General features: G+C 36.4%; 1 protein-coding gene across 19 annotated transcripts in view; it reads right to left on the reverse strand.

The window, feature by feature from the left end:
- Nucleotides 1-15,575, reverse strand: part of EIPR1 (EARP complex and GARP complex interacting protein 1) — a 137,995-nt gene that overhangs the window by 52,402 nt on the left and 70,018 nt on the right. For 18 of the 19 annotated variants that reach the window (XM_080387815.1, XM_080387811.1, XM_080387808.1 and 15 more), the window contains exons 6-8: nucleotides 14,051-14,187; nucleotides 10,502-10,669; nucleotides 9,132-9,299 (exon numbers count right to left, since the gene is read on the reverse strand). In XM_080387815.1, the coding sequence (XP_080243941.1) occupies nucleotides 9,132-9,299; nucleotides 10,502-10,669; nucleotides 14,051-14,187 (473 nt within the window). Of the gene's footprint in view, nucleotides 1-9,022; nucleotides 9,300-10,501; nucleotides 10,670-14,050; nucleotides 14,188-15,575 lie in introns of all 19 variants that reach the window. The other variant, XM_080387816.1, reaches the window with a different exon arrangement.

A 15,575-nucleotide genomic window follows, 5' to 3' on the forward strand; every position in this document is an offset into this window, starting at 1 on the left:
TGGTTAAGTGAAAGTTGGTCATGTCCCCAGACAGCAATGTGCTTCACGCAGTGCTCACCCACTTACCCACAACTCCATTATTCTGAAGGTTTCAGATGTCTCTCCGGGTAAGCAGGGGAGTAATGCACGGTGCACATGGCTGTCAGGGGACACGACCGACTTTTCAGTTAACCAGGAATCTCAGTTAACCAAAGGTTGGATAAACAAGGACAAACAAGCTTCTGGATTATACTATTTTCTGTATGCTCAGGGTGGTTTCAGTGTTGCATTTAAATAACAGAGATCATCTCATTTTATTTACAGAAGTCATAGGGGAATGACTTTTCAGTAAAGAAGCCTGTAGATGAACTTCTGTTTGACATTTCCATTTATAACTACAATTTTAACTGTTATTTATTATTGTCCTTACACTGAATTTCTTCGTGGGTATGAAAGTAATTCTGTGCCTTCCCAGAAAAAGAAAGCATGTTATTCCATGTGGTTCTTCAGGCTACATGAGTTCAGTTTTCAGTGTTTTTAAGATAATATTATGTATAAGACTACTTGTACATAAGAATTGCATAGACAGTTACTGAGAACCTGAGAAAATCCTTATGGAAGTGATCACTTAGTTCTTTTCCATCCTGATTATCTTGTATAGTATCTACCTCTTTATACTATCTCAGAATGACCTGTGTCTCAGGAACAATATAGAAGACCCAAAATAACCTGTCCGTGAGCATCTTTTGCAAACACTATGAATGAAAACAGATTAGCCTTTAAATTATGTAATAGTTAATGAGCCCAGAAGGATTCAGCTAGTGGAACAGAAAGAAGAATTTATTTCATGTACTGTTCAAAATACTTAAAATACTTAAAGAAACAGAAAGAGGAAGACTGTTTGTGGTGGGGTTTTCCCCTCATAACAGGAATCTCTTGGAGACCGACCACCTTACCCCATGCTAAGAGATTTCCAAGAAAACATCTCAGATTTGCCTGCATTTTTGCCTATTGGTGTGCTTTCTTTTTGTAACCCAAGAATAGGCAAAGGATAATATTTTTGAATCTATATCAATCTAGGATACTTAGAATCATTCAGCTTCTAAGTCACACAACAGACTATTTAATCTCAATGAGATTTTACACAGCTTTTCCACATTATTTATTAAATAATCAGCTCAGACTCTCCTAACTCCCAAATATTAAATAGAATTTGGTTAATGCAAGAAGTTACCAGACAACAGCTATGACACTGACATTTATTTATCCAATATATTTTAAATATATATACATATAAACAAAGTCTATAAAAAAATTATTTTGGTCACAATATGTACTAGTTGAACACATAAAAACTTGTATTTATCTTAATGATGGTTTTGTCTATTTTCATTATCCTTGTTTTTACCAGTTGCTACGATTTTATTTATCCTTAACATACAGTAGGCAACTTCAGAGCCTAACATGTCATAGCACTGATGAATATATTTTTTTCTAATATTTTATTCATAATGCAGCAATGATTAAAAGACTACCACTATACTTTCATGTGCTTTGTCCTTATCTCAGAAGCTTTCCATTTCATGGTTTAGCAATTCCTGGTGACAATGCCCAGGTTATTTGCCTTCTTAAGTCAGATGCATAACACCAGGCACAGAAGAGGAGAGCATTTGAAGTGGACTGGATACTGGGATAATCAGCAGATCTTTGGCAGGTTTTGAAGAGGAATGAGAGTTCAGGACCTTAAATTTCTTTCCAGTTAGAGAAGTTCAGAAACAGGAAGAGTACCCTCTGCAGACTGATATGAAGTAGCTATCTTCTATGCTACTTTAATATGTATCATTCATGTTGTTGCCAAAACACAGATATTTCTGTTTTTATGTAAAAGCTGCAGGTTATGAGCGTAAAAATGTAGCTGCTGTGCTATAGCTAGTTTAATGCACCACATACATAGGCCCTCAGCCTATTCAGCCCTTGGCAGAGCAGTCTGACTAGACTATATTTGATAAGCATACTTGGTAATCACGTCTGGCAAGCTTAGTAAGCCATTTTCTTCCTTATCCTGAATCTCCTTATCCCTTAAGAAGTTCTTGTAGTTTCTCATTTTCCTGTACTATTTTGACGACTTTTCCTGGCCAGACTGATACCTTTTTCTCTCCATATATATATGTTCTTGCATGGCATCAACTGACAAGGCCAACGGTTACATCACCAAGAACTTACAGTAAGAAATGTGTAATCTCTACCTACATTCTGCATAAATTTAAGACCTGTGCCACAAAAAGCTGAAACTGGACTGCTTTCTCTTTGTAGTCTTATTCACATAGCACAACCCCCACCAGCCTCTCCTACGGAAGGAGAAAAGCTTTCATTTTACTAGATAACTTTGAGGTTAATTGTGTTACAGACTTGAGAGAGAAGCCTGTTAAGCCATGGATAATTGCTTTCATGTAGAGAGCTGTTATTTCCAATTACTTCTCATGCTAAGAACCACTTAAGTTTGTAGTACTTGCGATTCTGTTTTGTCATAGAATCATAGACTCATTTTGGTTGGAAAAAGACCTTTAAGATCATGGAGTCCAGCCATTAACCCAACACTGCCAAGTCCAACACTATCAATAAAATACATATTTCAGAGTCACCAAAAATCATTAATTCCTTATCACTGTAAAAATTAAATCCTCTTTAATCTAAAGATTGCTATGAAATAGATGTGATTCAATAGAGCAAAAACATGTACTGAAGCATCCAAAAGCAAATCCTGAAAAGCATGCAACTGTGTCACAGCCCTCTCCGAACTATCAAGTTGCAACAATGTCTTCTACCATCTCATACCACCACACTCTTCATGCCAGTCCCTCTGCTGCCTTATCCTACTCTCACCTCATCCAGGGCACGTGTTCTCTCTTCTCTTGTTTCTTCCTTGGCTGCTCTCCCTTCATTGGCTCTCAACCCCTTACCAGAACCAGCCACAACTGCACCTTATCTATGCCAGCCAACCCACAGTTGTACACTATCAATGCTCATTAACCCAGCTTCATTCCAATACACAACTGGATTCCAGAATAAGCCCTGTGGATGCCCATTCCCTTTAACTGCAGGAGAAAATTCAGCAACTCTAAGGTTTTGCTTTTACTAAGCTTAGACAACACTTTTTCACTCTCTTAAGGAAAAGAGAATTCAAGGATGGTTATACTGGAACAGAATTTTTATATGTAATAATTGTCCATTTGTACTACTGTAAGCGTTTTTTTATTTAAACTCAAAACCCAGCCATCTAAACTGTTTCTACAAGAAAATGCCATCTTCAAGAACAGGAAATCGTATTTTAATATAAGAGGTTTCATTGCTGTCCTAATGTGCAAAGTAAAGGAGGGTATATATGATAAGGGTTAAAGAAAGAAATGGTACAAAACCTCCATATGTTTCTACAGCAAAAAAGTCTAGGAATTTGAAAGTGCTGCTGCACCAGATTTGGTCCAGCTTCTTACTCATCCAACAAAGTCCTGAGTACCACTGTTCCCCAAAACAGAAACTATTTAAGCTGTTTAATTAACTGAGTCTCTTGGTTGATTCCATAGCATAATCATATGTTTTCTAGATTTCTCCAAGACAAATACCACAAGCAAAGTATCAAAACTAACACTACTGGCAGCTGTGTGAAAACACCCTGAAAGCCTGCTTTATCATGAATGTTTGGCAAATACTTTTTAAAGTATCAATGCTGACAATTCACCCTCCTGAATAACGGAGATATATACAATGGTGTTACATCAGATCACACAGTTCATATGCATTATCATGAAACCATATGATTTACTATTCAAAAGGCTCCAAACCACATTTCTATCACAAAAAGCAAAAACCACCACCTCCTTTAGATGGGATTTTGAAGGAAATCTCTTTCTATAGAGAGACCACCCACCATTTTCTTTCTGGTCCATTCCGATTCCTGATGATGTTCCTACACCTAAAATCTCACTTAAAATTTCACACAATTGAGAATGAGACACTCTGTACTGGGGAGACTAATTCTTTATATCTCAGCTTTAAACGCAAAATGGTGAGAAGTAGTTGTGTTAGATCTGTTCTGTTTGTATCAAAGGAAACGTGACTAACATCTATGGTAAAAAGATGGAAACACAAGACTTGAGGAAAAACATTAAAAAAATCTATTTCCTAATGTGAATTTCTGGTACCAACTTCATCAGTAAGAAGATAAGAATAAGCTTCAAACATATCGTCAAAAGATGTAGCACAAGGGAGAAGGCAGAATACTGACCTTAGTAATCAGTTCTTCCAGTGAGAAAACAGCAGACATCTTAAGCCTGTAAATTCCAAAGAGAGCTAAGCGAGCTGGTAGCTTATTCTGCAAAACTAAAGTTTAAGGATGGCTTCATTTTCAGGACTGATGTATAAGCTCAAAATGCTATTGACCACCTAAATTCTTTCATTGGTATGGATACAGAAGAGGCTTTTTCTCTTAAAAAGCAAGTCCTCCATTATCATTTGAGCCTTGTCACGACAAAGTTCTGGCCATAGAAGTCATGAAGAATAGAAACACAGCTGTACATGCAGCGTGTACCATGCTATTGGTGCTCCTAAGATAACTAATTGTCTTCTCATACCAAACAGACTTAAAGAGTTTAAAACGCAGATCTATAAGGCAAATAAATACATTGCACTAACTAAAGAAAAGGAATCCTGATTGGTGAGTAAAGATGGTCACAGCAAACTGCAAGAACCTAGTAGTGTTAGAAATAGCAAAGTAGAATGACTGTCAGACTAGTTTAATGCAACCAAATATAGATTCACAGACTAATGTAACAATTTTGGATGACCAAAGAATGAAGAAAGGATATAAAGAGAGTCACCTCCCCCCTTTGCAGGAAGACTGTTCTCAGTGCTCTGCAGATATCTAAAAGGGAACCGACAGACACCTTCAGGAGCTTTGGAATTAAGGCAAGTTCAGTGTTGCAGGGAGGAAGTCTTTACAATACCAGAGTGCAAAGACTTTTAAAGGGGGGCGGGGAAAGCAGGCCAAGGAGAAGCCTGCCTTAATCAGTTGCATCCATAGATGTGGAATGATCGCATGTTTTCAACATTTTTTTCCAAAGTGAGCCATCAGAAACATGAATATAGCACTCTCTATGTTCTTCAGGCACGCCAGCTTTGTTTTGCTGATGAAAGATAAATGGACCCCAAATACTCATCTTTTCTGCTTTCATTTATTTTGCAGACTTTTTTCAACATCTGTATCAAGGTGTTAGAAATTAAGCTAAGAATACAGCATTTCATTTCTCAGCTGATTTTTTTTTTTTTCATATTTGAATTGTGCATTAGATTATCCAGACTAGGAACTTGACCAGAACACACCATAGCTCTTCTCTGGCCACATCCTTATATCTCCTCTCTGCAGACAGCTCGATCCTCTTTTTAGACTACCTACTTTCAACAGAGGCTTTGGGCTTTGCAGACAGAAAGCACTGAAGCCTTTCCTCATTCAGTGCAAGAAAACAAATGCAGTTGGCATATTTCTCCTAGACATATTTCACAAAGGCAGTGTGTGCACAGCTAACATGTTTTGGAACAAATGAAAACACAGTTAGTGAGAAGAGATAAACTCAAGAACATGGCTGATAGCACAAGAAAATCCTAAAGGAAAGAATCAGAAGCCTCCAAAGATGATTCAGAAGGCAGTAAAGGTCCCTGAACTGTAAACATTCAGGGGCTAGAAGCATACCCAGAGGAAGTATCATCTCCTTTTCCTGGTTTTATAATCTTTCCTCTTGGCCACTATCAGAGACATGATACAGGCTAGGGAGACCTTTGATATGATACAGGGAGGCTGCTCTTACATTTTTATGATTGATGAGAGAAATAACAGCAGCAGTTAAAAAGTAGGGAAGAGACAACAAAGTAGTTACTCTGATATGAATCAGCAGTTAAGAGGAACTGAAGGTTGCTTGCGGCGAGAGACAGATCCTCATGCAATGTTCCTAGTTATACTGCTTATGCAAGCGTCTTCTAGTCTCCAAGATGGGAGCATTTGAAGTCCCAAGACATCAACACATACATGGACAAACACTAAAAGAAGAAACCTCAAAGAATAATTCCTTAGTAAGAACAGAATACATCAACTTTTAGTTTGTTGTCTTTTCATTACTCAGCGAACCTGTACTCTTTTCTTTAAAAAAAAGTTATCTCCAAATATTTTTCACTGTGAACCTTAAAAAGTACGCAGTTACTAGAGAAAATCTGGCAAGAATAAATGAGTGAGTAGACTCATGCATAGTTCTACATGGTTGAACCATGAAGGGTTAAACTAACACATTACTTGCTTTTGTCTCCAGCCAAGAAATACAATTAGAAAGCTTGCTCCAAAATATATTAACAATTAACACCAGTCTTAAATATCTCAGTATTACAAGTCAATTTTTTTAAAATATGGGCATCTTTTCTAAGTAGAAAAAAAAAAAACAACAGCTTTGAAGATATAACTGGTACTCTTCATTTTTATATTTAATCCAAGGAGTATTTTTACAAGTTATTTTATTCAGAACATGAAAAATATGTAGCCCATGACAAAAAGAGCCTTCTACTTCTTTCCACTTGATACTTCCAACTTTTGAGAGAGATTTGGTCACTCAGTCTGAAGGTGACTGGCTGGAGATACTAGTTGTACAGACACCTGTTCTTCCTGGTATATGTCAAGATACACCCAAAAAAGACATTTTCTTTTTCAAGATTTTTGTGCTATTTAAAAGCAAACCAGACGTACTCCAGAAAAGGATAAAAATGAAGCCCATAAGAATACAACACCTTCTTGAAAGTCTAGAACATACCCAAGCAAAAAACCCAAAACCACATACACACCCTGCCACACCCCACCAAACCATACAATAAAACGCTGTGTTTTTACAGAAGAGACAGTACCCATGGGATGGTGCAACAAACCCTTCAAAGAGGTCTTGAGGAGGGAAACAGGCACTAAAGCCTAAATATTTGGCACTACGGGTTGACTGGCAAGAGGTATTCCCAACAGCTGTTATGCCCTGCTTCATTAGTGCACTCAGAACTAAACAGACATTCATCTGGCAACAGTTCAAGGCTGGTGAGCACCTTGCAAACATCCTTCCAGCTTGATTCATAACAAGGTGGGTGAAAAAAAAAAACAGACCAAAACAAGACTTTCACAGTACCAAGCAAATGTTATAAAAGCTAATGTGCTTTCCCAGGTTTTATAGAAAACTGTTTAGTAGCTGAAAAATATGCATTTAAAAGGCAAGTGCACTACTAATACTCTCGTAGCCTCTGGGAACAGGTAAGGGCTCTACATCATTACTATACAAGTCATTCATGATGTGGTTTACATTCATCCCATAGCCAAAGGGAAAGACGTGCTATATTTGTTGTATTACTTTACATATTCTTGGTTTCAAAAATTCCTATTCTACAATCATTTGTGTTTTAATGAGGCAACGTGAACAGTCTACAATCAACAGAAATCCAGATAACATACTATACAACATCTGCAAGAACACTATTTACTTTTGATGTTATTTATATTACTACATTCCCACCATATATACATAAAAAATGGTCTCTTAGTTCCATTAATGCTATTTATCTTCCATCCAGAACAGAATAGATTGAAATCCTCAGCCAAAGGTAAGGAATTAAAAGGTACATCATATGTAATATGCTGTAGTCCAGATACGTTCTAGAAAGTAATTATGTACTGTTGATGTGAGCAACTTTCTAGGTAATTAATTTGATGCACCTTGATTTTCCAGGCACTTACATTACATATTGCTTCTAAAGACATCTTGTAAGTTTAAAATTAACATTTCTATATATGGAATAGATTCCTTATTGAATATTTAAAAAATGGTTTTCAAGTTTGTTATATAAAGCCAAAATGTCAAAACTATTTGCAGCAAAACTACAACTTTATTAATGAAATAAAGGTGGAAGAGCAACCTTCAAAATGCAAATAGAAAAATAACCTAAACTTTATTCACAATTTTAACTGAAATATCTAGCAAACACAGCTGACTAACTGGGAGATCTGACTAGTCTTCATTTAAAAAGATAGTTCAGGAGGTAATCATCTGCCAATTTCACTGCAAACGCTTTGCATATTAAATTAACAGAAGTAACCAAACAATTGCTCAGTGCAAACATGCAGAATATGGATTTTCGTAGTTGCAAAGACTAGAAAAATATAGACCGAAACCTGTTGGTCTCAGAAATATTTTACATGAGTTTCAATCTCACTATCTTCACTTTGTAAAGCAAGAAGTTGCTGAAGATCGCCATCTAAGCTACTCGCAAAACTGGAAATCTTCAGTCCACGCTAGATCTACAGAACTCGCTATATACCTACGTATATTCATAAAGAAGTACAGAGGTGAAAACAAGCATCATATACTGCACAATGAAAAAGTTGAAAGCAGACAATAATGGAGGATCAAAAATTACTATTTTGGCATTTCAGTTAACTCTTTACTAAAAACCTCATCCCTCCAAAATTCACCTGCAAAATACATGATTCCTCACACATTCAAGTGGATGGTGTTTACAAATGCTTGCAGTAACATGGATTATTCTCTAAAAATGTCAAACCAAACCTCTGTTCTGCTTGAAGTAGAGGTCTGATGAGTTATTGGTTTCTAGAGCAGTCAGCAACATTAAGAGCAAAATTTACAAAAATCAATGTGTTTATACTTCCTTTGTTGTGCCTGTGCAGAAGCTCACCTTAGGAGATAATATCTCCTGAAGGTTCTGATACATACACAGAAAATGCAAAAAGCAGATTTTCAACTCTCACTTAACACAGATTATTGTATGTGCTTGACTTGATCCAGTGGTCCCTTAAAGTGCATCTTTTCACTGATCCAGTGGACTTTAGGACTGGTCCTCAGCATCACCAACCCCTTCCCACCAGTGAACATACACTGGCTGTGCCAATCAGATTTAAAGAGCATATTCCACCCGTGACTGAGTAAAGAAGAATGAAGTAGGAATTAAAACTACTTACCTGAAAGGCCTGTATACAAAAATCCTAGTCAGCAAAAAACCAGCACGTTAACCATTACAACGAAAAGACAAATTATAAGCATCTGCATAAAACTCAGGAAACTTCATACTTCTCTTCTTGATGCTGGTCCTCTTGGTCACTTAGTTCATCGTCATCTACCATATGCCCAAATGGTTCAGAAGAAATTGATACCATATTAGACAAGATAACTCTGCTATCACTGCTTCCTGTAAGGATCAGCTGATCATGAGAATGATTGTATCTGACATTCCAGACCCTAAAAAATTAAATCAGAAAGAACAAGAAGCTATTCTTGGCAGGTACTGCATCAGTGTTAAATGATTGTTTTAAAATTTGATCTTTGACTTAAATGTTGTAAGTATACAGAAAAGTGACGTGTCGCATTCCAAAGACTGTTTTTTGCCAACTTCATTTGGCTTTTTAGCTTCCACATCACCTGTTCTCTATGAGACATCTTAAAAAATCAACAAATAAGTTTTGAAAAAAAAAATTCCAAGGAAAAAAGCACCATTCAGTGGTATCATTCCTTGAGGGTACGTGCCAATTCATTGTTTAGTAAGTCAGAAACATTTAAGTTCAAAATATAATAATCACCCCTAAACAAGATACAGATTAGAAATAACCTGTTAAACACAAATCTCACAACATAAAGTTTAAAAAAGACCTTAAAACAAAAGTAGGATTATATTTCTCTTTAATTTTTACGTATCAAGTTAATACCAAATATGTTATGGCTCTTGTTTTATTCTTTTTCTTTTAATCTTCTGGAAAAAAAAAAGAATGCTGCTTCTGTTAATTCACATCTTCATTCCCCTCAAAGTAGCTTCAGGGTCCAGATTTATTTTGCAAGAATTACTCCAACCCACATTTTCAAAACTATGAACTGCTCGTCTTTTCTTAACCACTGAGGTCTGCAAATGTCAGACAAGACTGCCTCCTTGCTCCAGCCACAGGCCAGAGCAGTAGATAGAGGCTCTAAATATTATCTCAAAGAATAAAATTACTCACTTGCATATTCTGGCTTAAGGGCTGTGAACAGCATGAAAAAAGCAGGGCTGAAATTACTGAGCATTTCAACTATTTGACAACAGAAGGATAGATGGCAGGTGCTTTTCTGCACATCACGTGCAGCAGATCAGGATCAATCTGGGAAGGCACACCTGTGTCCCAGCTGGCCCCCACAAGCCAAGTTCGGTGCTGTCCTTCTAAAAGGTGTACCCTACTTCCAGTAACGTTAACAGCAGTTTCTTGCAAATTAGACTAACATTGTCTAAACCCTTCTTAATTTACAATCACAAAAGGAACACCGAAATGTTGAAACCTTTCCTCTGTGCAGAAAAATGATTATTCACAATAGCACATAGTTAGCTTGCATTGTTCCTAAACAGTAAAATAATTAGCTGAATAAATTACATAAGCCATCCACCCACAAAACAGCATGCAGATAATTTGTTCTACCAGTGGGAATGCTCCTCTAGTGTCTTCACTGGTTCAGTGACATTTCTTGTGTCCCAGAATTTCACCTTGCAGTCATCTCCACAGCTAGCCAGGTAGTACTGTTTATTGGGATTAAAGTCTAGGTCTCGTACCAGCTGTCCGTGTGCATTTTCTATGCAATAGATCTGTCTGTAAAACACATTAAAAAAATTAAATGGTCTATAAAAAGCTAACTGCACTCCACTGACAGGAATCCGTTTCCCTGGAAACTTGCATAATCCCCTTACCACCCACAGACCTAGAGTTCCCATTGCTAGTGCATAGTTTAGGGAAATCCCAGCTGTTAACAACAGTGACTTATATAGATTTCTCAGCTTGCTTTGAAGCTTTGCTCTTTCCTTGTTTGCTTTAGGTTCATCTGGAGCTAAAAGGAAACAGTAGTTCCAGACGATTCTAGCACAGCTCTCTAACAACTGTTACGAAATGTCTGCTACTATATCACAGTATTTTCAGGTAAGAGCGTCTTCACCTCAAAGTAGTTATAACAATTCTGTATTTATGACATCTAGTTCTCCCTATATGAAAAGCTGAGATGCAAGGGATGCAACAGATAGGAACAGCTTTTTATTATTGCTCTATTTTGAACCTGCCTTCTGAGCTCTGGCTTTTATCTCTAATTTACCTGTGACCCTTAAACTACTCAGCACGTAGTCATCCATCTGACCACTTCAGAAAACATTTGTAGTACTGCTAACAGGTACCTAGCATCCTTATTCAAAACATCATGTTCCATCAGTTTGTCTCCCTACCACACCTCATAAACTTGGCTGGGGTTTGCTTTGTTTCCACTATTACATCACTAGTTTTCTTAAAGCCACCACCTACCAAAGTTCTGCTTAGATTTGACAGTATCCTACAGCCTTCACTAGAAATTGTCAACACTTTGTGAGCTTTTTTCTTTTTTAAATGAAAAATGTCTCTCTTCAGAAAACATAAGCTGACCAAAACTTTGTATTTCTTGCACTGTACATATAGTCTCCTGTCAAGACCAGATAGAGAAGTCTCTTGATGTTAACACCTAACTACTAATACAAAGCAAAGTAGCTCCATAAACAGAGATTCAGCCTATTCCAGGCCTATACTAAGCCCTATTCTGACAGCTATGGCAATCATTCTGGATAGAGAATATTACTTTGATATCCAATGTCAACACTCTTCTCAGAATTTGAGAGGTTAAGGATATTCACTCAGGTATGCCTTCCTACCAGGTATTCTGGCAGCAGAATTCAACATTTCTTCTTAATTTATTGAAATATCTTTATGGGAAAATTTTTAAATCTCAAGCATGCTTGCAGCAATAAAACACTGCCTTCTTCCTCTATTGCACCTTCCACTTCTTTCCTGCATTTCTTGCATTGTTCACGGAGATGTGTGTAATGGCTTAAAAAGAAATGCCACTGTCCACTGTGTATTCAGCAGTTCTTACCATGAAAGCCTTTATACCAACTTTATTATTCTGACCACTTTATCTCTTTCCTTCCCAAGTATGAATATTCTTTTCTTTCACTCTATCATCCTACCTACAGCAATAATATCTACATTAAATTTTCCACTTACATCATGAGATTAAGGCCAGAACACATGAACATCTTCTCCAGCTAAGGGATCCATTTCCTCATCATCATCATCTTCCATATGTTGTAGAATTTATTCTTGGATTTTCAATATTCCTGATACAACTCTCCATCCATTCAGCCTAGGGTCTGTCTCTTCTGCTTCACAAGCTCTTCTCCGATTAAGACTGCTTCCTAGTCTAGTCTAGGATTCTTCCCACCAACCTGTTCTTTCCCTCCTCTCCTTTGTTTGTTATGTCCAAAATAATTTACTTCCTCTATCTTACAGCTCTGTGGAAATAGCTATTCTAACTATTTCTTTAATATCTGTCCTCTCTTATTCTTTCCAAAGATAGCAGTTTTCTGTGCTTGATTATTTTTTTCCCCTCTCATTTTCTGCTTCTTACACTGCCACAGTTTATACTGCCCTGACTTTAAACTCCAAGTTCTAGTCTAACTAGTCATTATCAAATATTCACATCATTCCATACATATTACAGTCTAATTGCAGATGAGACTTATTCTTGTATTTTTCAAGTACACTGCAAACAGCTCTTTGGCATAGCCTAGTACTCATAAATTGGTTCAAGGACTATCTAAACCTGAGCTTCACTTAAAGTAATTAGATTTGTATGGTTTGCTTCTGTTAACCAAGCTATCCTTTCATCGAGGATCTTGTTGATATCTGGGCTACCTATCTTTCATAAAATTTACTCAGTATTTATTTAATGCGAGACAGAGATGCTTCTTCTAATGAAACAGAGCATGAAGCAGACTTCACAATAATTAACATTTTCTACTTAGAAACATAGGCTTTAACATTAAGGTCTGCACGTTACATGTTAATAGGATGATTAGAAAAACATCACAAAAAAGCAACTTTTAAAAAAAACTTTCTCCTTTGACCTTTCTTTCCTCTCTTGTACAGTTCATTTAAAAGTCTTCATAAATGACAGTACACACATGTATATATGTGAAGTAAGATTCTTATGTAGCCTTTTACAAGGCAAAAAACAGGGCTTTCAAACCTGATGACAAGTGTACAGAAAGCAACTTAATTATTATATTTCTATTTTTAGCTTTTGTTTCTTACATTAAATAAACCTTTCTGCCAAAAACACACAAGGCTGGCAAACAAAGGGATTTATTGCTACATCGCTGAGCTGGCAGGAACCACAGAACTAAATTTAAAGTCATCCCCCTTTAAGGCAACAAAAGTTATTACAAGACATCAGTCTTCTCAGTTTAGTGATAAATTACTGTGTGCTAAGGGGGTAAAGCATATCTTAAAAAAGCTTGCACAGGCTTTAGTAGTCATGGCAACAGATGTGTACAACATCACTCCTTTGCTTATCAAAATCACAACTGAGCAGGAGGGAAAACACATTATTAGGTATATTCAAAGCTTTGATTTGGTTATGATTTTGACAAATTCAATAGTTTCATGTAACTAGTATGCTACAGTCTTTAATATAGTACAGTAGGCTATTTATTAAAATCAGAGAAGTGAAGAGTGAACTTAACCTGTGAATTACCTTCAGCGATTAAAGTTACCTTTAGATAGTACGCTATGAAGACATTTCATAGCATAGTCAGGACTGTTAAACCATTTTCAGGTTGAATTACAGAACAGCTTCGTTCAGGTAATGCCTATGTGTTGAACAGATCATCTTGAGAGTAGTACATAGTTCAGTAAAAATCAATATACAAATCAGAATCAAAGCTGAGGGGGGACAAAACCAGACAAAATCCTTTACTAAATTATAAATATATCAGCTATGCCAGCCCAGCCATTCCTTTTATAAGTTATAGCTTTTCCATATTTCTAATCTGTAACAAAAAATACCCAAAACAGCAACAACAAAATGTTAGGAGCAACGGGTGGTGGCGGTGGTGGAAATTTTGTCTCCAAAGGAGATTGTCTGTTTTAGAGAACAAGACTGCAATTTCTCATTACCTCATGCTTCGTGTATCCCATCCTCGAATGATGGTATCATTGGCTGTTGCAATCTGTGTACAATTGTGGTGTGGACTCCATCTTCCAGAAGTAAATTTTAATTGTCCTTTCCCTTCCAAGGCTACAGAACTAGAAAGCTAAAATAATGAAACAAAGCTGGCAATGTTTCTAAATGTAACACTAAAATGAAATTAGTTCCACTGAAGACCAAAACTGCATAAAGAGCCTGTTGTTCCGAGTGCAACAGACTACCAAAGTTCTAAAACAGCAAACAGAAAAAATTAAAAGCTAGAACTGGTTTTGTGTCTCACAAAGTAATTTTTTAAAAGGCTTACGTAGTGTAATGCATTCAGAAATACTAGAAGTACTGTACTACTATATAAACTAAACCAGTTTCAGATAATTTGTTGAAACAGTGGATATACAATATGGGCACACTGCACAAATTTGTAGCTGCCTCAGACAAATAAACACAAGCATTTAGTTTCATGAACAGTCTTACAACACTTTTCCATGTCAAAATGCCACTTTTATCTGTAGGAGCAGGATTCAAGTGTATAGCTGCTTTTAAAAATAAAAAAATTCAAGGCCCAGGTGCCCATGTCATCACATACATGCCTATTAAAATAACAAAAGGTACTAGATCACAAATCTACAGTCCATGAGAATTAAAGATTTCAGTTGCAAAATCAGGCTTGCATGTCTTTGAGCAGAGAGCTCTCCACACTTAATGAAAAGAAGGTACAAAGTAACCAACTTTCTCTTTGAAGTTGGTACAGGAAATTATCCTCCAGTTCCACATGAACGTTTGGAAAAATGAAGCTGTAGACACTGCAAGTTACTTCTAATGACTTACTCAAACTGATCGTTTAATATCTAAAGGAGGTGGGGAAGCAAAAAAATCACATTTTGATCATAAAATTTATACAAATTGCAAGCAACCAGGCAGACAGCAGACTTGTTTGGTCATCTTTCACACAATGTTCACATTTCAAAATGTTTCATTAAGAGGTATTTCACAGAAGCAGATTACTGTGCTGGGTCTCATTGGATCACTTTTCTACTTTACCTGAATCCTAGCATACCATAAATATTCTATTAAATACAAGATTTCGCAGCAGAAATATTACACTTTGATGGATGAAGAAGACTAAAACATACGTACTGCTTACATAAACTTTAACTGACATCACTAGAAAAACATAATACAATACTGCTTAAATCTATTTTCATATGGTACCAATGTCCATTTCTATATTTCGCTAACTTTTTGCTATTATAGTTCCACCAAGAATATAATATTTATTTAAAATTAACAATCTAGAAATTACAACTCTTCTATCACTGAAGTCTATGCTACTGAAGATGTGTTTTTTCCAATTTTTTTCTGATTATAATATTTAAAAGAATGTTGCATCCCCTGTATGCAAGGCCACATATTGTTCATGTGTTAATGAGTGATATAACACTGTGGCCAAACCTACTCCTCTAGCATTCCTCCTCAAGTACAAACACCATTCAAAAG

The sequence above is a fragment of the Falco punctatus genome (genome assembly GCF_963210335.1).
Source record: "Falco punctatus genome assembly, chromosome: 5".
NCBI classification, from domain to species: Eukaryota; Metazoa; Chordata; class Aves; order Falconiformes; family Falconidae; genus Falco; species Falco punctatus.